Genomic DNA, 22,792 nt, shown 5'->3' with positions numbered 1-22,792 from the left:
CTTGTACCCAGAGCTGGCTAGACAAAATTAAGAAGTAAGCCATTTGCTGACAAGAGTTCTTTTCTTAACCTTTGCTGAATGAAAACCCCTCCCTCTTTCCGTCACCTGTTTGGAGTCCAGACACTAAAGCATCAACCTTATTCCTTAGAGCCATGAGGGAGGAACGGCTGTTTAAGGGAAAGCATTTGACTCAGAGACTTAGGTTCAAATTCCTGCTAACATTTAGTCATTGTGAGAGCTTGAGTATGTTTCTTAACATCTCTGGGCTTCATTTTCCTCGCATATAAAATGTGGTTAATATTATCTGCTGCATAGGGTTGTGGGGAGGTTTAGATTAAACGTGACACATGTAATTAATCTTCAACCAAGGGAAGTTAGTCATTCCTGAAGTAACCAAAAGGACTTCATTAAAAAGCAGCTTCCCTGTAAGGAGGCTCGAAGATGAGCCTTCCTCAGTCGTTACCGTGAGGCACCACAGCCCTGGCTGGGTGAGAGACACATGACAGAAGCACCCAGAAAAGCCTAGACCTGACTGTGCTTCTCAGGCCTTTTCATGTCCATTTACTTTTGTTTGATGTATCTGGTAGAAATGAGAACTCTGTTGTCTTCTCAAAAATGGGAGTCCCACGGTTGGCTCTGAGGTCTTCTGTTACAGTGGCCAGATGATTTCCCTCCTGTTGAAAATCACAGGAAACCCTTCTGTTGACCCAAGATGCAGAATGAGAGGGACTTAGAGACCATAAAGAAACCTCAGGACCAAAGGGAGCGGCATGCCCAAAGTCACGGAGTTAAAGACAGTGAACCTGGGAGTCCCACCTCTAAGCCTCCATGGCCATCCCCATCCCCATGCTGCAGCTTTCCTGGTGACCTTAAACCCCTGCACTGAGCACAGGATGTCAGTCACCCCCGTAGGGAGAGCTCCCGCCCAGCATGGTCCTAAAGGAAACTCTGGGCCAGTGTGCAGACTGGTCCACACAATATCAGTGCAACAGGCTTTTTACCCATGGCACATTCGCCCATCAGTGAGGGCTGTTTCTGCATTAAACTCACCCCACTGCTTACGGTTCCTGTGTCTTCATGCTCAGAGTTTCACCTTGTGCAGCTTGCCTTTAGTTAGGGGGATAATCAGCACTGCCTTTCCTCAATTATCATACCAATTCTTGCCCATCTTTATGTTGCATGGCACTGGTGTCTTTACCAAGGTCTGCCGAATTCCTTCTTCATTGTAGAGGCTCAGTAGATTTTTTTTTTTGAATGAACAAACGGGTAAATGAATAAACACATGAATATTCCCAGCACATATCAATCCAGTGGTATTTATAACTTGCTAGACTGACTTCAGCTTACAAATTAAACAAGCCATGAAATTTGAATTTAGTAAAAGAATTGGGGAGGGGCCTCTGTACCAAGTAATAACTATCTTGACTATTTTTTAGCAAGTTAACATGCCGTGGTTAAAACCTGTAAGGTATCTTCTTCTTCAGGAACTGACCTGGGTGGCTCGGCGTGGCCCATGCCACTGCCTGGCCCTCGCTGCCATCCTGGTGAAGCCGGCAGCTTGCCGGTCCTCCAGTGCTGATGGAATGGCCACTCCCACTTACTGCGCTTACCTGCTCTTCTCTCCCCTAACCTCTCACTTTCTCTCCTGTGTTCAAAGCTTCTTTAATGATCTGAGATCTGAGCACCGGTAGGAGATTTTGCATTAAGAATCAAGTCCTTCAAAAAGCACATCAAATACCCAGCCCGTGAAGACGGGAAGAAAAAGTGAAACCTTGGAGCAGGTGTCTAAAAATTTACACTTGCAGGACACGTACCTTAGGTGGGGCTTACCTTCTGGGAAACATAACTTCCTGAAAGCCCTCACCTGCAGCTGTCCAGATGAACAAAACAATATTTGAATTTCAAAAATTGGATTTAAACATGGCTTTTCCTGATCAAGGTCGAGGAAGGGAAAACAAAACAGAGGGAGGGCACATGGGAATGGTGCACAGTTGGGCACAGTGGCTAACCATTCCATATCAAAGTTTCCATTTCCACCCTTGACTTTCAAACACCTTCTGTTTCAGAACACACCTCTGCTCAGAAACACCCCCAGAGCAGCCTCTTTCCCTCTAAGGCAAGCCGTGGTAGAGAATGTGTCTATGTGGAAATCCTTCCTGACTCCCCACAACCCTCAAGTGAAATCCAGACTCCCAGCACCATCCCCAGCCTGACGCAGGTCCCTCTCTTCTGTTCCACTTCACCTGTCCACACTAGAAGCTTTGCTACATCCCCGCTGAGAGCTCTTGCCTGTCCCAAACACGCCCTTCTATTTTATGCTTGGAGCCTTTGCACCTGCTGCTCGTCCTTCCTGGGATTCCTTTCATGCCCTTTCAACCCATACTTCCACACTGTTAAAGACCCAAATCAAATGTTACCTCCCAGTGAAATCCTTCCTGACCCAGCAGGGAAGTCACTCGTTCCCCTGCTTTGTCATGGCTCCTATACCTGATCCTATTGTTCTTATCAGAGAGTACGAAAAATTAATATTAACATGTTTGCCTCCAGCTCTTTGAGGATGAAGGCTTATCTTTGTCTCCTCACAGTGAACTGGAGGGACAGCTACTCTGATTAATTCCATTATTGCCGAGAAAACTGAAGAGCGGAGAGGTTAAATAAGCCGCCCAGGTTCAGACCACCAGTAGCTCGTAGAACTACGATTCAAACACAGGGAAAGTGGGCTCACAGCTCACTCTTCGAACCGTTCTGAAATGCTGTTTTTCCATCAAAATGATCATACTGGTTACCTTGTTACTTTTACTATGGTGTCTTTTTAATTCTTTTTTATTACTATAAATTTTTATCTTTAGTCAACCAGATCAATTATTTATATTTGTATATGAGCTATACAGGTAATAAATTCCATCTTAAAGTACTGTTCTAGAATATATGCTAGTGTGGCCCCAGGTGCGAGGGAAGGTAATGCAGGTGTTCTTTCCAGCTCAGGGGAGATTGTTATTTTTATTTAAATTTCCTGTTCCTGCAACTTGGTTTTTTTAAACTAAATATTTGACTACCCCAAGACTGGACTGTTTCTTATATTTTAAGGGTCCCCCAAAGGACCTGGAGTTGCTGTGTTCACGGTAGGCAGTGAAACTTATGCTGAACTAATTAACATAAGAACAAAACTGCTTCCTTGTTGTCAGCTACCAACAAGAGAATGTGTCATCAGGTTGAATATTTAAGAGTCAAGAAGCTCTGGAAGCTGAGCTCTGAGATTTAGTTGGGATGGTGGAAACGGAGCGATGACTTGGCCAGCAACCTCTCCTCCAAACTGCCAGTCCTTCATTCAAGCCTCTGGTGGCCTCCATCTTCATTACTTTGTCGATGGCCCATGCTTCCTGTTCCTGTTCCTGGCTGGCCTGTTCTGAGCACATTCTCAGCACCAGCCACTGTGTAAAGCATCTTAGAGGTATTATCTCATTTAATCCCCATGATAGCCCTCTGAGGTATGTGGTTCATTAAACATTTTTTTTTTAATAAGGAAATTGAAGGTTTGAGAGGTTCAGTAACTTGAACGAGGTCAAATACCTGGTTAAGCAAGAGAGCTGGCATTCAAACTAAGGGCGTTCTGACTCCAAGGTCACAGCCTTATTCACCAACTTAAATCTCCTTTCCTTGAAAGGAGTATATTCCACAATTACTGGCTATTACATTTTGATTCTGATTCCTTCTTTTTTTTTTTTTTAATTTCTTTCCAGTGTTCCAGAATTCATTTTTTATACACCACACCCAGTGCTCCATGCAATACATGCCCTCCTTAATACCCACCACCAGGCTCACCCAACCCCCCAACCGCCCCCTCCAAAACCCTCCATTTGTTTCTCAGAGTCCACAGTCTCTCATGGTTCATCTCCCCCTCCGATTTCCCCCAACTCACTTCTCCTCTCCATCTCTTATACAGAATGTTTTCACTCCCTATTTTTATTTTTATTTTACTCTCCCCATCCAACATCTCCCCGACCTTTTTAAATAAAGATGAAAAATTTCCAGATTTTTTTTAAACCTTTATTTATTTATTTGTCATAAAGAAAGAGAGAGAGAGATTGAATACACAAAGCAGGGGGAGTTCCTGGGGGAGAAGCAGGCTCCCCACTGAGCAGGGAGCCCAATATGGTACTGGATCCCAGGATCCTGGGATCATGACCTGAGCCAAAGGCAGGTGCTTAACCGACTGAGCCACCCAGGTGTCCCATCCAAAGATATTTTTGAGTCTGAAAATCAAAGCTTACCTCCTGGTTCCGTGATCCTGGACAATGTGAGGCTGCTTCTCCTGAAATGTTTGTTCCTTTATTTATTTATTTATTTATTTAATAGCATCCTACCGTCTTCAATCTTTAGAATCCCATTTCTTGGCCTTCCAAATGAAATCCGGTATACAGAAGTCCTTATTCTTTATCTCTGTCTAAAGACTAGATCCTCAGGAATTGGATTGACTCCCTGTGAATGTTCGAAACAAATGCTGTCCTCTCTTTGCCAGTTCCAAATCTCCCCAGTGACTTGCTCTGATTTCACGCCCCACCGAGGACTTTTCATCCCCATTGTACACGTCTGTAGATTTCCCCCCACTCTTCTCTGGGTGACCAAGAGACCTCCTGAAATGCACTAACTATTAAAATATCCCCCTCCCTTTTACCTTAAATCCTATTCTCCGTCTTGCCGCATGACATGGCATGTTGTCCATTAGCTCTGTGTATGTGCCACACGCTGGTTGGAACCAACACAGGCATTATCCAAACCAGACATTAACCAAACCAGCGGCCCAGAGGCCGCTTTGGGGTCTGGCAACAGTGACATTTCCTTAGAGGGTGGTTGGAAAAAGTGCACTGCATCCCATTTCTTGAACAGAGGCTTGCATAATCAACCAAGTAGAAAGAAATGTTGAGGTGCATTTAACCTCATTAGTTTCAGTAGGACTGACTCTCTCCGATCCATCAGAGTTGAGCTACATTAGTGAAACTCAACTATTTCCAAATCTCATTTACATAATGGATGAGATGTGAAATGAGCCCAATGCAAGGGGAGCCGCCCGGAGGCACTAAAGTTTATCACAATATGTGAAAGTCCTTTTAGATCATTGCATTAAATTTCCACTAACAAGGTAACAAATTAATTGTCTGGATTACTGTACTAGCCCAAAGTCTATTGAGTGCAGAGTATCAGTGAGGAAGCAGCTGAAGTTTCGAGGACAGTGGGCGGGAGGAGTGTTGAGAGGGATGTGATGAATGCTACCCTCCCTCTCTCTTCTGCCCCTTTAAGAAATCCTCGGCACCTCTGTCATCTGATGGCGGACTTTGGCTTTATTAGTGAGGTAAGTGAGGATGAGTAAATCAACTGTATCAGACAAGCCTCAGGACATCTAGAAATTGATCATTCTGCCGAAATAAGCACTCTGTGTTTATTAGCTGGGAGTTCATCACTATCACTTCTCCTCATCCAATTCCTAAGAGATTTCAAAGCCATCATCATGGTATTAGCTCGTCTGACTGAACTACTAGAGATAAAGATTAGGAGATCTATCTAATGATGGGTCTGAGTTTCTGTGATTTTTTTTTCTTCTATTGCAAAGAAGAGAGCTTTTCCAGCACACATTCTGTGTCCCTGTGTGTGTGCCTGCACACGATCACCATGGATTTGCATTCTATAGGATGGGTTTAAATAGTGGAACAAAGTCGGTGGTTTGAGGAAGAGGCGCAGGAGAGGTTTGAAAACAATACACTTTTGCCGAACGTAAAGCGGTAACTACGGAACAGGGGGGATATATGCTCCACTGACGTCTCCAGCTGACACAGTGTGTCCGTACTGGGGGTCACATGGCACTGAGAAGCGTAATTTGATTCTGTAACCACATTATAATCCTAACATCCATACACAGCCGGACTCCTACAGATAGGTCCGTGAGGAATGAGTACAAAACGGACTGATCTTTCACAAACCGGTAAATATGCATTTATCTATTTATACATATATTTATAGACACACATGCACTTAAGCTCCTGATATCAAGCTCTTTTCTCAATGTGGCTTCTAAATAAGCAGTAATCAAAATGCAAATAAGGTGACCCAGTTAGCATCGAGATCTGTATTACCATGCAGATGTGTTCTGCGACTCCACGCTGGAACGGTAAAAAGGAAGACACAACAAAAGATGCTTAGATTAGCCAGCCTTGACTACTAAGCCCTTTATATATTAGGGAGAATCTAGGGAAGGCACTCCCAGAGTCAACGGTCTTATAGCTTGGATCAAATCTCCAGTTTTTGGCTTGGTCTGTTTGCAAGCTGCCCTGTGAGTATAGAATACCACACGTACACCAGGACAGCAAGAAGGGGGCTTCTGCGAATTCTCAGGCTGAAACCCTTGCAGCTCAGCACTGACATGCCTGCCTGTGAGAGGCCAAAAACAAGGCCAGGCGTCAGAGTCGTGGCTCTGCCATCCTCACCGTGACATGCTTCATAGAGCCAGATCTCATCCCTTGTCTGGGATGAGTAGCCCAGGAAGGGCCAGACTAACTCTAAACTGCCTTGATTTTACTTTCCTGAAGCTTCTTTGTGTTTATCTGTTGATGAAGGCTGTGACAGGCATCCTTATGTACATGAGAGCAGCAAATTCCTAAGCTACCTGATCTCCAAGGACATAACAAGAGCATACTTGGTGCATCGTAGTATCAAATTGGTTTTAATTACATGTATGCATTGTTTCTTCCCTAGTGAATACACCTGCAAAGTGCCTTTGTTATATTTTTCAGAGAACAGCCACCACTCTATTGTCTCCACATTTTTTTTTTTTTTAAATGAGAGCAATTACATCAACATTCTGTTTGGTTCTGTCTCTCTGCCTTTTGTCCTGTGGTGCATACACATGAATCTGTGTGTGCATGTGTGTGCGTGTAGGAATCAACTTAAGCAGGTAAGGGTTCTAACCTGAGCTTAGAAGTATCTATGAACTTGAAGCTGCCACAAAATATGTTCTCCGTGCATATGTATGTATATATGTATACTTTTTTCCCCCTAAGAAAAGGTTCTGATGTCTGAGATTCAAGACTAAAAACCTCTTATTCAGTATGTCTCTCTTTGCAATTTTGAAATCCAATATATTTCCATTCTGGATGATGTCATTGGGTATTTCTAGAGAACACCTTTCATCTGACACGAATTTTTCACCACAGGATCAGGAGAGACTGACTTATGCATGATTAGAATTTACTACACCAAGATTCTTAGAAGTTATAAATCTCTGTGAGGTTCCAACGGACAAAATATTATCCTCTCAGCCCATTTCTGCACTCCTGAATTAAGAGAAGGAAGAACTAATCAAACTGTTGAGTGGTTTCTCTGAATCTAGAAAGCGCAGAATCAGAAGAGTAGAGCTGGAAAAGAGTCTAACCAGTAGAAAATGAAGCTCAGTGAGATTCCCAGTCTTGATCAAGGTCATTCAGTAGGTGTGGGGGAGATCCTGCAATAATTCAGTGTCTCAGAAATTTTGTCTAGCACTCATATCAACAAATTATTTGTCTCTGATACAACTTATTGACTCTAAGTATCCACTGACTAGTTCCTTTGTGTCAACCATATGCTGGGAAGATCGAGGAAAATAAATTCCCAAAGACTTGAAATCTTATAGGGGACACAAACAACTTGAACGTAGGATATAAGGTTTTTTGGGGTTTTTTTTTAAGATTTTATTTATTTATTTGACAGACAGAGATCACAAGTAGGCAGAGAGAGAGGCAGGCAGAGAGAAGGGAGGAAGCAGGCTCCCTGCTGAGCAGAGAGCCTGATGTGGGGCTCGATCCCAGGACCCTGGGATCATGACCCGAGCTGAAGGCAGAGGGTTTAACCCACTAAGCTTTCCAGGTGCCCCTGATAGAAGTTTATAATGAGAAGACTAGTACTAGGATGATACAGTGCTAAGAAATAGTAACAGGTAACACAGGTGAGTGCTCATTATAGCTAGGCACTGTGGTAACTTCTTTTATACGCGTGTTAGTTTTCTATCACTACTGTAACAAATTTCCACACAGTTAGTGGCTTAAACAGCACAAATACATTACTCCACACTATCGGAAGTCAGAAGTCCAAAACGGATTTCAGTGGGCTAAAGTCAAAGTCTTAGTAGGGCTGCATTCCTTTCTGGGAACGGTGGGGTAGAATCTCTTTCCTTGCTTTTTGCAACTGCCAGAACCCATGCGCATTCCTTCCCTTAGAACTCTCCTCCTCAGGGTGCCTGGGTGGCTCAGTGGGTTAAAGCCTCTGCCTGCGGCTCCGGTCATGATCCCATAGTCCTGGGATCGAGCCCCACATCCGGCTCTCTGCTCAGCAGGGAGCCTGCTTCCTCCTCTCTCTCTGTCTGCCTCTCTGCCTACTTGTGATCTCTGTCTGTCAAATAAATAAATAAATAAGACTTTTAAAAAAAAGAACCCTCCTCCTCCACCTTCAAGGCCACTAACGTAGCATCACGCTGACCCTGCTTCCAACACCATATCTCTTTCTGGAACGCTTCTCTTCTGCTTCCTTCTTCCATGTTAAAGGATCCTTCGATTCCATTTTGATCACCTGGTAATCCAGGATACTGTCTGTATGTAAGGGGGGCTGATTGGCCACACGGATTCTATCTTCAGTTCTCCTTTGCTGTGTTGCCGAAAACATCCACAGGTTCTGGGAGATGAGGATATGGACTTCTTTGGGGAGCTGGGGTTTTATTTTCTGTCTACCATCATGTATAAACTCAATTAATTCTCACAACAGATTAATTTGACAGACGAGAACACTGAGATACAGAGAGTTGATAAATGTTGCCCCAAGTCACAGAGCTAGTGAAGCACATAGTCTTCCTTCAACAATATGTTCTCTGTGTCTTCTCCACTACATGGAAACAGGGGATTTAGTAAAGAGGGCTGTGTATGGGCTAAAATAGTTGGGGCAGCTTCTCCCCAGAAGGTTTGGGTCTAGAAGAATAGATGTGCTTTTTCTTTGTCCATTCATCCATCCAACACTGTTGAGTATCAAGTATCTGTCAAGCTAAGTGCTGGAGAATCAAAACAAAGTAAGACATGACCTCTAGGCAATGTGGCAGTTGCCTCCAAGAATGTCAGAGAAATCAACCAATAATGACACAAGAAGCCAGAAGTCTGGCCCAGACGGTACGACATATAGGAGAGAGGTTCGAACTCTACCCACCATTGAGCAGTGGGTTTCATGTTTCCCAACTGCCTTTCCAACCCTATCTCCCAGTATGTGGTTTTTATTACTCACCCCAGCCACTCTTGTCTCAGTTGCACAAAGAAGGCTTGTTATTCCTGCTTCTACTCTTGTTGTTTCCCAGTCCTTGTAGAGAGAGCCTCCCTCCACTTCCAGTGACTGAATTCTGCCCGTCAAGACTGCGGTTTCTATACTTGTGTCTGTCTTCCTGAGTAGGTGACTATTCATGGTCCCTGTGCTTACTGGTGCCTGGCACGCACAGGTCCTTAATGAATGTTGAATGAATAAATGGATGAGTGCAGACCACCACCTCGGATCCCACGGAGGTCTCATTTTCCTCCTAATTCCTGAGGGACTCATTTGGCTTCCTGTTTGGTTTTCCATTTCCTTAGTCTTTCTGTCCTATGTACTCTCCGCTTCTAAACTTTCTGTGCAAATACAGGGCTCACAACTTCCGAGTAGTGCTAGTAGGCACTTAAATAATTGTGATTTTTAAAATGATTAACTCTAGGCTCACTGAACAGTGTTCTGTTCAAGAGTAACCTTGCCAGAATTTCACCTCACAAGGTCCTAGGATGAAGTAAAACTCATCTGACACAAAACACATGTTGAGAGCTAGTCACTAAGATTGAACAGGCTGTTTACGGTCCATGGCAGTGGGCTCGGGGGAGTTGGGAGGATGAGGCGGATATCCAGCCTGGGCTCCTCCTTCCAGAACCCGAGTGATGGAGATGCAGGTGCACACAGGAAACCATGTCTTTTTCTCATGTTCACCGTGGTGCCCTCCCTTTGCTGTGATCTGGGTCCTTGGAGCTCTATCCCTCAGATACTCTATGAGTGAGTAGCAGAGGCGCTGCCTTTTGATGGTTAAAAAACACCTTAAGATCTTTCTGTTTCCTTATAAAAAGTAACAGCTGCCTTTGTGCTATGCCAAGGTTTTTAGAATGCAATTCTTAGAAAACAGGGACTTCAGTGGTTTTGACCAGTGCTGTGTCCCCAATACCAGTAAACATTCAATAAATACTTGTTGAATTAATGAAGATGGTGATGCAACAAAAATAACGTTTTTATTGACTTCGGCACAGAAAGATATTTTTTCCCAAATTCTAAAGGTATTATCTAGTGCTTGATTCGCTGTCTTTCATAACATATATCGCCCTGTGTGCCATGAGTGAAGTTCATTTGCAAACAAGGAAAAAGAGCAGTGGATCAATCCAACAAGCAGTTATGAGAATGGGAATTATTTTCAAGTTTTCAAGAGTTTTGCCTCGTGCAAAATACGTCATTTACTGGCTTACCCAAAAGGGAAAGAAAAGAACATCAAATTGAGTCAAGAGGCATGGATTTCCACACTACTTCTTCTGCACACGTGATGTGTGAGTTTGGGCAAATCATTTGGTCCTCTGTGGCTCAGTTTACTTATCTGTGTACTTGGAATTTCACCATCTGCCTTTTGTCATCCACAGAGATGCTGCAGGAGCAAATAGCATAATGCATGCCAAAGTTCTTTGCAAGATGAAAAGCCACTGACTGTTCAATATAATATACCTCCCAGCGCATGCCAAGCCCTGCTTTCTGCAGCATGAAGGGGGCCAGGAGGTGACTGAGAAACCCAACCACCATTCTGGTGGTGTCGGGCTCTCTCACTATTCCAATCTAAGCTTTGTCACCAGGAAACAATTGCATTTGCAAATCGTATAATTAAAAAATTAATTAAGGTGTTCCACAAGCCTATATTAATCACATAGCATTTTCTAGATCCACTGCTCTCTGCAATGGATGTTCCAGAATGAATTACATATGATCTCTAGGTGATGATTCCATTTGCCCCTCTATTTTAAAGAAATTGGGATGTGAGGACCCACCAAGGAGTCAGGATCTAGTTCTTACCACTTCTTACCAGCTGTGTGATTTTACATAAGTTACAGGACCTCTCTAAACCTCCTTTTTTTCTGGTCTAGAAAAGGGGAGTGAATATGCAGTACTCATCCTACAAAGATATTTGTTTGTTTTCCCCATAAAGAAAATGAGATAAAGTAGCTTTGTAAACCTAGAGCAACATACAAATTACTCTAAGGTGAGGCTGGTTTTTATTATCCAAGGTCACAGAGCTCATTAAAGGGATCCTGGGAAAGTCAGCCGCCACAGACCCTGCTTTTCCTCCATGACCCCTGTGACCTTGAACAACCCGGGGAAGAGGTAATTGAACAGCAACTACTACTTTGGAAGAAACAGAATCAAAATATTGAAGCTATTGACTCACCCTTAAGGCAGTAAACAGTGCTTTGGTCTCTGACCTTTTCGCATCCTGGGGCAGTCAATAACGCGGCCGCTGGATGCCGCGCCCGCCACCGATTCTGACTTCGGAGTACTTTAACCTTGAACTAAGCTCCAAGTAACCAAGGCAACAGGAAGTCAGCTTCTGCATCGGAGGAGTGGGAATCCATAAATCAAGTCCCTAATGCAAACACGGTGTGCAGGTAGAGGTTTGAGGGGATAAGTGGTCTATGAGAAATTACCTTTGAAAATGAGTGACTGTCCCTCGATACACTACAGCACAGTCTCAAAGACTTTTTAAAAAATCTATCAATAGAGGTCAACAGGTTATTAGCAGAATGTTTTCCTATAGGTTTAACTTTTGAACAATATTTCCTCTTGGCTCTGTCTTTTAATCATGAACAGATGTTGGATCCACGTAGTTATTAGCATTGTTATTTCCTCCTTTAAAAACGTCCTGGCCTCCACATACGCCAGCCTCAGTACAGTCTACCCTGAGCTGGGGTTCACGGACATTCCGAACGCAGGCACCACGTGTGTTCTCCACACAGTCTGCTGTCAGAGGTTGAGAAGTGACCCCTTCCCGCATCAAAGCTGTGCTCACCTTTATTCAGGTCCCTGCGTTAGTTGAGGTAACACATCTCAATGGTCCAAGTCAGCACAACGCGATATCCGGGGTTCTTGCTGGTGGACGTCCAGCTTCACGCATCTCCGTCCCGCGGGGAGAGGGAAGCTGGGCCCGTGCTGAGAAGAAAGGTGCCAAATGTCCCAGCCCTCTGCCGTCATCCCACATCCCCGAGAACTTGGTTCTGAGCTGTTTCATGCCTGCCCAGTCATTTGGGCCCCTCTTCGGGGAACATCAGCTGCCTCCTGGAAGGAACAGAGACAAGACTCCCAGTGGCCAGCCTGCCCAGTGCTCGCTCCTTGGGGGGGTCACCCATCCCAGCAGCCTGAGCCCTCGCCCCTCAGGCAGACTTTGGGGATTCCAAATGCTGTTAGATTAGTCTTTGTTGAAAGCTTATCTAATATACTTGCTCATGTATGCTATTTCTGGGATTGTTTCCATAATCCTTTCAAAACCCAAAAATGTCTGAGAAAACGTCAGGGCTCCTTTTTTTTTTCTTTTTTCCTAATTGCTTTTCAAATTCATTGGATGGCAACGAACAAACAGTACCATAATCTAGAAAATCCTAAATTATCGAGGGTTTTCAAGACAGCTTAAATAGTGACGATTTGAATTATAGAGTTTTTAAGTGTCATTTTATTACTTTTAACATAAACACTTGAGTAGCAAAGTATGCCCAATAGAGGTATGATCGAATGAACTTTAATGAAATGATGTGGACTGAGACTAATTTGGATCGTGAACATTTGCATGAAAATGGGTACAACGAAAATGACTTGAAATCAGTTTGTTCCCAAGTGAGAGTTAAATATCCTCCTGCTAATCCTGTTTGCGGCCTGTTCCCTGAGCCTGCCTTCATTTACACAAAGAATGACCTACCCAACCTGTGTCCGCGGGTACAAAGATGACATAGCAGGGGTTTTTTCCAGAGGAGCCATTATCCAGCAGAACTCTGGGACGGCTTGTACTTCCAGAGGTGTGCTGTGGAAGGCACAGCAGCCTCCGTCTAATGGGAGTGTGACCGTGGTGGCAGCGAGGACTGAGCTGGGGGACGTCCCTCAGACCCGGGGCTGCTGTGCCCAGTTTGGAGTCTTAGCAGTCGGTTGTTTAAGCAAAGCACTCCTCTCCAAAGCCTGTCCTCTGGTAGACTTGTAGATTTTTTTCCCCCCAAAGTCCAATTTATTTTCTCAAAGGAAACAAAGTTTAATATATTTGTGGCTTTAAAACTATTATCTAAAGAAGGCTAGGGAATAAAGGTAAAAACTCGCTCTTTCTTACAAACTTTCCTGCATGCTCTCCTTCCTGAGAATAACCACCGTTAACTGTTGGGATAGATCTCCTCGCGGGTGGCTCTGTATGTGTGTTACATGTATTATGCGTGTGCCCAGCCCGTCCCTGACACCCCTGCGTATTTCACAAATGGGCATCCTGTCCACGTTTGCTGCCCTTCCTGGCATCCTGACGGTCATGCCTTGCAATCTTTCTGTCACGGAATTTGATGTCTGTCTACCTCTACTGTCAAAATGCTTTGAAACATAAAACCTAAAGAAGGGCATTTACATTGTTATTCACAGAACGAGAGGGGGAGTTTCAGAGGGTGGAATGGAGCGTAGGAAGGTAGTAGTAAGTCAATGAAATCGTCAACATGACTTCCTTCCTTAGATGCTTACAGGGGCTTTGTCCAGGTGTGGGGCTAGGGCCTGTGCGCCCTCGATATAAATGATGCTGTGGGCAGACCAGGGCAGTGGACAGGTGTTAGAGGACAACCAGCTGGGCCAGCCTGACCCCTGGGTCCTGGATGTAGCCTCTGGCTACTTGCAGACTCCTAGCCCTGACTTTAGGGCTGTGTGAGTTTAGTTAGTTATCTCTGAACCTCTCAGAACTGTGGTTTCCTCATTGGTAAAATTAAGAAACTGGTATCTTCGCTACACACTTCACGGGGCTGTCACTGGCTTCCCTGAGCTGCTTTCACCGTGGTGACAACATAACGTTACTCGGTGAATCACCCACGGTGGTCGGGCTGGAAAAACAAGGGTCGAGAGCGATTGGGATAAAGCCCCATTTGTTGTTGCAGTCAGTGGCGGGTAGCCTAGAAATGAAGAAATTCTGCATGGATGGCCATCTAACATCGATTCGGACACCCCCAGCCTCTGGACTTAGGCTTGGACGAGTTGGAGAGCCACATTCCTGCAGCTGGGGATGCAGATGGGGCCCAGAAATCCTTGCTCAGGTCAGGAAAGAGAACAGAGCCTTTGCCAGCTGCTTTCTGTTGCCCTGAGGAAGTAGCAGGCTGCAGGAATAATAAGCTAGTAAGAGTAATAGTAGCAGGAAACGCTTGTCGTGGACTGTGTGCTAGGCACTGCTCTAAGCACTTTACGTTAATTACCTCCGGAGTCCTTCCAACCACCCCTGTGAGCTTATACTGTTCCACCCCATGTGTACAGCTAAGGAATCTCAAAGCTTGGGGAGGGTAACTTCCTTATGATCTCGCAGCTAAAAAATAAAGAGAGTCTGGATTTGAAAGGAGGAAGCCAGTTTCCAAAATAGCTCTGTACTTTGTTACATAGTAAATTCCCAGGCCCTTCCTTCCAGAGGCACTTTGCAAGAGGCGCTTTTCAGCATCACAAAGATAAGACCTTTGATGCTTATTAGGACCAGAGGCTGAAAAGCCCCCAAGTCTACTTTCACTCGGCCACGGCCATGGCCACAGGGATACACCAGCCCCCACGATGCGTCTTCTGCCCCAGCAGACTGGATCATCTTCATCCTCCACCCAGAACTTAGTGTGTGCTTTTCACGGCACTGAGAAGGCATTTCCCTCTTCCTTGCTGCTTCAGCATAAGCTCTGGGAAGCCTTCCCTCCGTTCCCACACTAATCCCCAAATCCTTAGCCCTCTCCAGGCACCTAGCATGTGAATGGATGAAGAACACCCAAGCCCGCCCTTAGTGTCACCCGATGTTTCCTTCTCCTTTAGTCTTGTGTCCCCAGCCAGGTGAGATAAGAAGCTGGGGTGGGGTTCCCTTCTCCCCTTCATGCTGCGCACAGCACAGCCTCTGTGACGATGGGCTTCTTGCTCCGTAGAAGACAAAGGGTAGCTGCTGGTCTCTCCTGCCTCCCTGGGCCATGCCCCTGCTTCCACACAGCTAAACCGGAATGTTGTCTCCATGGATCTCAGCCGCAAAACCAAAACCCGTCATGCTGCTGATTTTTTTTTTCTTTAAATATTCCACCATTTCATTCTTGTTGTGACCAGAAGGTGAAATAACGATGTTCTCAGCTCACTTTCAGGTTTTCTGTTGTCTGTTTTCCTGTTCCTTTCAAGTAACTGCAGGCTTCGGGATTCTTCTTTTGTAGGGATGCCAAGTCCCCACCTAAAAGTGGACCAGACGGCACCGCACAGTAAGAGCGAGGGCTCCGCGTCCACCATGATGACCAGGAAGAAGCCAGCGGCGGTTGACAGTGTGGCAATCCCCCCGAGCCCAGTGTTATCACTCCTTGCTGCCTCTGCGGCCACGTCTGATGCAGGTGAATACTGCCCCGAGGCTTTGGGTTCAGCCCCAAGAAGGTGGGCGCGAGAAGGCCCACGGGGAACGTGCTGTGGAATATAGGTTCTCTGCTTAGCCCGCCTCCCACAGACGCCGAGCATGGTTCCGCACTGGGTTTTCAAGAGGGAGGAAAGGACGAGATCTGCTCAGGACCTGGGGGCAAAGGCCCGTGAGTAGCAACTGAATAACAGTATTAATGGCTTTTTAGCAAGCCTTAGTAATTATTAATCTCTGCATCCAGGACCTTATCTGTGTTAGTTCACAGGACTCATAAAAGAAGCCTGTGAGGTAAATACCTATGCCCTGAGTTCAGAAGAGGAAGCCAGGAGTCAAGAAACTGGCCCCAGGAACCTGTGGATGGTCAGGATGCCAGCATAGGTCCAGTATCCATGCTCTTGGCCATGGCGTTTGATGAGTTCTCTTGCTCCCCGGGGGTGGGAGACAGTCATCAGAGTTTCTCAGAGGCCTTGGCTCATTCTACCCCACAATGTCATGAGCTCCTTAATACCCACCAGACGCCTCACTGGCAGCTGATAAAATAGAAACTCCTTATTCAGACATCCTTCCTCTGCTCCCCACGTAATCTCCCACCAGTGCCTGCACCAACCCCCACTTTGCCACGTTTGTCCCTCTTGCCAAGAAGGCAGCCTTCAATTTGGCTTAACACCATTCTTTGAGGACAGCCTTCCTCAAGTGCCATCTACATCCCACAGACCTTGAAAGCGCAGCCTCCCCCGAAAGCACACAGCACCCGGTGTCTCTACCATGTGTTTGCTACCTCCTCAGAGACTACAGAGCTGTGTTCTCTTCACTTCTGCCCCCCTCACGGTGAAATGGTACATCCCTCAGAGGTGGAATCCATGAGTTAGGTTCTTGACATCTTCATGGCATACAGAATGAGAGCATACTGTGGAATTAATGCACTGCTAACTCTTCAGCATTACAATGTTCAGCATAAATATTGTAGTATTTAGAAATGCCTCTTATGATTAGAAGCCGAGGAAGAGACTCATTGATGCTCTCTCTAAACTCATCTTTTCAGTGAGCAGGTTGCTTTGAGCGAAGAACTTAACTTATCTTCATCCCTACTTCCTTCATGGAAATTGCCCGTAATCAGAGAATGTGCCCTATTGAAATAACAGAACGAAATATTCAGGGTGACATTTCCCAAATTGAGTTCTGCAAAATATTAGTAGGTGTCTGGTGATAAAAGATACTTTCATAGTGAAGTGTGTGTAGGGAATGCTGCTTTATGTAGCTTCCTTTCCATAGGGCTTTCCAGAGCCTTTCAAGGACAGTGTGGTGCACTTGGTGCTCCAGGAAGGACAGACACCGAATTTTACAATCTTAGCTGACCACAGAACCCATTTTTCTAGCAGTAGCTCTTAACATCTCTTGGAAATGCCATTCTCCTCAGCCATTTGGAAACTCTTGCCCAGGAGGAATGGGATGGTCTCTCAGATGGGATCGTGAGTCTCCCCATCATTCTCATGCTAGGTGGGAAGTGAAGGTTCTTGGTGGAAATGCCAGGTAAATGATGCCTGCAGTGAGAATGGGAAGAGGTCGGCGGCAAGGTCATAGGTGCATGGGGAAGAAGCTGTCCTGAGACTTGACGAATGGGAACATCTTTGGCGGAGAGCGTGCAGGCAGAGGGAGCGATGTGGACATAGTCCTGGATGTGGGAGCTGGGGCCAAGCCTGGAACTGTGCGAAGCGATCACTTGTCTGGAGGGAAGGATCGGGTTTGCAGTCGGCACTATCCACCTGATAATTCCTTATGCAACCTTGTTGGTTACGCTCTGGAGACCTCCCTTTATGGATTTGGAAATTAGCCTGTATATTTCTGCCTTCACTTGCCAAGCCCAGATATCTCCCAGGGGCAAAAGACAGGGGGTCCCCCATTTCCCTCCCCTCAAACTCAGCTCTTTCCATTCAGAGTAAGAGAATGGGTTTTTGGGACCCCATGTGTCCACGGGCTTACCTCCTCTCTCTGCGTTCAGTCGTTTACAAATACGCCAAACAGGCATAGAAACAGGTGGGTATTAAACTTTTAAACCTGCCTCTCTGGTCATCAGAGCTGAGCCAAAGCTCTCCTGTTTCAGGATTTAGGAATGGGCTGTTGATTTTTGACTGTGCTAAAAATGAGACCCTCAGGAGAATTTCACAGATTTAGTCTGTTTCCGGGTCTCAGGCTGCTAAGCAGAACTTTGGGGAGAAAGCAAGCCAGAGAACTCCCCAGGTGCTAGAGGCCAGACCTTCCCGAGATTCTGCTCCCCACAGATAAATGGCTTCCCACAGACCTGAGAGAGTTAGGGTCACACAGCCTGGGCTCGTGTCCAACACCCCGTTTCACACACCATGCACACATGATTGCTCCCAGGGTTCGGAGAGCTGCCCAAGGTCACGCAATTGGATTGGAACCCAAACTTCTTGATTTACTGCCTGATTTCCAGTGGATTCTCCCTTCTGTCTTAGGCCCAACATGAGCAAAGGCAGATTTCTTTCTCCCTAATTATGGACTCCTACTTCTTTTAGGGAATAGTGAGTGAAACTCATCATTTGCCACATTAACCACAGGCAAGCACACATTAGAAAGTTAATAAATGGTATCTTGGTCTGATTTCATTCAGTTGTTTGCTTGTGCATTAGTCCTGTATATTTCTGTTGAGACAATTCACTTCATTTTTGTTTTCTTTAGGGTCCCTTTTTACTCTTCCACTATAAGCAAGGTAATTTAGAAGTCTTTCTGGCCTGTTTCCAGTAGGTCATCAATTTTGCAGAGTGGTTTTGAAGACCCAGACAAGGGCAAAGAAAGGAAAAGAGAGGAAAACTTAGTGTCTTCTACAGCAAAATTAATTTAAGAAATCATGTCTTGAGATATAAAATATATACTAAAGGAATTCAATTAATTAGAAATTCTTTTCTTTTTTAAAGTAATGAATACTTACGTATCTAGTAGGGCCCCTGACACGTAGTAGATGCTCAGTAAGTAATCACTGAGAGAAATGAATCATGGTGAGACAGCACAGCAGCTGTGCGCTTGTAGACAGAGCCTTAGACATGGAGACAGACGTCAGAGAAAAACACACTCCATCTTGGAAGTTAACAATCAAATGGAAAACATTTGACAGACAAGTGGTAGGCTGTTGGTAAATACTTGCCAAATAATTAAACAGTATTTTTTAAACAGTATGTTTTTTAGTATTTTTTAATATTATTTACTTTTAAATTTTTTTAAAAATCTTTTAAAAAATACTTTATTATTTCTGTTTTTAAACAGTATGTTTTCGAATAGGTGAAATATGTTTAAAAAAAAATTCCCACTTCATTTTATAAACAGAACATGGGAGAAATGGATGTAGGTCAGAGGTTTAAAAACATGTCTTTTCTAGCTCAAGTGTGTTTTGGGGGGGTGGACGGTGTGTGTGTGTGTGTGTGTGTGTGTGTTGTTTTAGGCAATTTTTTAGCTGCTCAGAGTCTGGGAAGCATGCTGATTATAAGGTTATTGATTTGGAGGAAGAGGCAGAAGACGAGGGGCAGGAAAGGGAGGTCAGACGGAGAACATGTCAGTTTATGAGCAGCTGGGAGGGAGAGATGGCCGTGGCTGCCACCGGAGCTCAAGCAGGTCAGCCTTCGTGATCAAACTGCTCAATAGCTATTGATCAGCCACGGTCCCCGGGCCCCGTGCAGGGTCGGATTCGAGGGAGCAGTGCATCATCCCTGTGAGTAATTAGGGTTAATGCAGTAAAGGCTTCAATACAGTTTGTTCAAAGTGATGCATAATTTGAAGTAACTTCTCTCGTGATTTAATAACCATATCAGATAATCCATACCCAAATAAGTCCGCCTAGTTTTTCTGCGCTCCTGCATACTGAACTACGTATGACTTGGAGGTCATGCCGCATGGAGAGAGTTGGTGATTTCACCACTGAAACGTCGCCCCACCTTTGTGTTTCTGCTGAGACTACATTAGTAAATAGATGAAAAATACTGTAGGAACTCAGTAAAACGCCAAGAAAACAAAATCTCCACGGTCCTGCGCCTGAAAGTCTAGTTGGAACACACAGACACACACCCCCACCCCCACTATCCTTTCTTCTTAAATCTCCGAGCGGAAAAAAAGACCTGTGTCAGGGTTGCTGTCACTGTTCCGATCTCAGCAGCTCAAGGTGTGGCCCGGGGGAGAGACCGGCGGGAGGCAGGTGGACACCGTTCGTGGTTTCTGTCTGTTTCGTACAGGTGTTTTATTCTCTGAAACTGTATGATCGACCTTGTTTCAAACTACCAGAGCCTATGAGTAAGTGGAAATATTGGCTGGAAGGGTGGGTCAAGTAGGGGAGGGGAAGGAAGGAGAGCACCTGCCGTGATGAGCCCTGGGTGTTGCAGGAGGTGTTCAATCGTTCAACTGTACACCCGAAACTCCTATTACACTGTATGTTAACTGACTGGGATGTAAATAAGAACTTTAAAAAATGATAATAATTAAGATAGCAAAGGACAAAATAAAAGACAAAAAAATAAATGTATTTCACAAGTGTATTAAAGACTTAGACATGTTGCTTCTAAAGGCAGAAACTGGTCTGGCAAATCATTTAATAATTAACCAAACTGTCCGCGCCATGGAAACTGACATATACGTGTAATCAAGATGCAAAACTTTAAGCTTGAAAAATTACCTTCACAAGTAAAAGAATACATTCTTAATTCTAATGGAATTAGAAGGAAATCCAGTACTCTAGTAGTTGGAGTAAAATAATCATGAAAATGTCTTCTGGCCCCCAAATTCTAGAATGCCTGATTTTTCGATTAACCAACTGCCATCCATGGAAAGGGGCCCAGAATAATGAAATTATATTCAGGTGCAAAAAGCAATGAATTCTTTTGCAATAAGAATTGTAAAATTATATTTGCTTTGTGCCTGTGTGGGATCATCGTTGACACTCCCAACCAAAACAGTGTTATCACTTCAGCCAAAAGTCCGAAATAGGGCAAATAAATGCACAGGTTATTGGGATTTGGAACATCCAAGGGCTATGAGTATACAAATTGAAGATTATAAAATAAATTCCTGCAAGGCCAGATTAATCACTTAAAATATACAGTAGAAAACTTTCAGAAAATACCTAGGGAAAATAAAGCTTTACTTTATTTTATTTTTAATGATTTTATTTATTTGAGAGAGGGGGGGAGGGAGAGAGAGCACAAGCAGGGTGAGGGCCAGGGGGAGAGGCAGACTGTCTGCTGAGCAGGAAGCCTGATGCAGGGCTTGATCCTAGGACTCTGGGTCATGACCTGAGCTGAAGGCAGACGCCTAACCAACTGAACCACCCAGGTGCCCCTAAAGCTTTATTTTAAAAACGAGTTATTCAAGTTGCCTGAAAAGTGCTGCATATAAACCCATCTGGAAGCAGCACAGAATGACTTTTGCCTAGAGAGCTCTCCCAAATGTGGGACTTATAGAAAAGCCCCCCACCCTTGGCTTTGGGCCCTGAAAAGACCCAGCAGGGTTAGAAGCTTCTGTGTTTCCCTGAAGATCCCATCACAGCAAAGGTCTTCTGAAAAGCCTCTGAAAATTCTTTTATTTTTGCCCCAAAGGAGGAAATAAGCTCCTTTCTGATTTCATATGGACATCCTAGAGCAGCTGAGCTGTCCCCATGGCCACAGCTATAAACATCCCAGAGAAGCACCAAACACTCCAGAATGTAGCCCTGCCTTCTGCTCCAGCCACATCTCCCTAGAAATGCTAACCATCGCCCAAAAAAAAAAAAAAAACACCACAAAAAACAAAAACACCTAAAAGCTCTTGCCAAGTATTCATTCACCTCTTGAACAAGGAAACCAACTTGGTGAGAAAACCGATCCAAAGAAGAATTAGAGGGACAGGACATTATAGGAATGTAAACAATGGGGAAAGAACATCAAATGAGATTTCTCAGTTAATGTCCTAATGGGCAATAAAACCATAAGCTCCAGGCTTATCTCTTCTACCAGTCAGAAATCATTTGCATATTTTGGGAGCAAAAATCTTAAAGTTAACGTATTATGTGGCAGTCTGGGCCCGTAATCAGTACTGGGTGACAAATCCAACAAAGTTGCATTTCCCTAGCTAATTAATCATGGGGCAGCCCTGTAAAACGATGACTCTAGGAATCTGAAAGGACATGCATCCTTGCATTGGCCTCATTTCTAAGGTTCATCCCATGTTCCTTCACCCCACACACCCGCTCCCCTGCTCTACTCGAATGCACGTGTTCTTGCCTCAGATCGTCTACACTGAGATCTCCGTGCTGCACTTAGCAGCTGGCAGATCTCGGTCCTCGGGGCTCACATCTGTAAAATGGGGGGAAGCATACTACCTCAGGTAGAGCATCATGGTGAGGAATAAATGAGATAGTCCTTGTGAATATCTTAGCAGAGTGCCTGGCGCATCGCAAGAGGTTAGCAAATGAATGCTGTTGAAGCCGCTGCTGTGTTTGCCCTCACTATTGCCATCATCTGCATTCCGCGCCGGAACGTTCCTCTCTCCCTCACCCACCCTTCAAGCCACGTAGAGGGCTAATTCATGGTCATCCTTCAAGACTCGGCAGGGTGCCTTCAATCTAAGAAGCCTTCCCTCCTAGCCACTGGGAGAACCGCCCTGTGGCCAGGTTGGGTGCCACATTCTCTATCCTCCAGGGCTCCCTCTATTAAGCCCTTTGATGACTGATCTCTACACTGAATATGGTATCCGTGCTCATGCCTCTGTCCCACACGGGACTGTCCCCTCCCCTGTTGTCAGATCTTATTCAACTTTAAAAGCCCAGTACCTGGCACTGAGGTGGGCAGACAATAGATAATCGATGAATATTAGACAAAATGAACGGGACAGCTGTTTGCTGCGTAAAAGCATCTGGTTCATGAAAACACACACTTCAGCCTTAAGGTCATTAGAGTTGAGAGGCAATGATTTGCCTTTATTTTCCATATCAGTACCAGAAACAGCAAACCATCCAAAGAATGCTCAGCAGAAACAACTACCTGAAAGGGACCTCTGGGACCGCTTGGATCTTGCGTGCAGTAATGAGAGACCAGCCATTGGCTAGTCCAACAGGATATTCTCAGGGGAAGA

At 44.9% G+C, this 22,792-nt stretch overlaps 1 protein-coding gene across 8 annotated transcripts in view; it reads left to right on the top strand.

Annotated features, from left to right (window-relative positions):
- The window catches only part of SETBP1 (SET binding protein 1), a 363,049-nt gene that overhangs the window by 318,880 nt on the left and 21,377 nt on the right, over positions 1-22,792 (top strand). For all 8 annotated transcript variants that reach the window (XM_032311272.1, XM_032311273.1, XM_032311278.1 and 5 more), the window contains one exon: positions 15,495-15,665. In XM_032311272.1, coding sequence (XP_032167163.1) covers positions 15,495-15,665 — 171 coding nt within the window. The remainder of the gene's footprint in view (positions 1-15,494; positions 15,666-22,792) is intronic.

The sequence above is a fragment of the Mustela erminea genome, chromosome 13 (genome assembly GCF_009829155.1).
Source record: "Mustela erminea isolate mMusErm1 chromosome 13, mMusErm1.Pri, whole genome shotgun sequence".
In the NCBI taxonomy this organism is placed as follows: Eukaryota; Metazoa; Chordata; class Mammalia; order Carnivora; family Mustelidae; genus Mustela; species Mustela erminea.
Note: the sequence above shows the minus strand (reverse complement) of the source record. Positions and strands in the feature narration are given on the sequence as shown.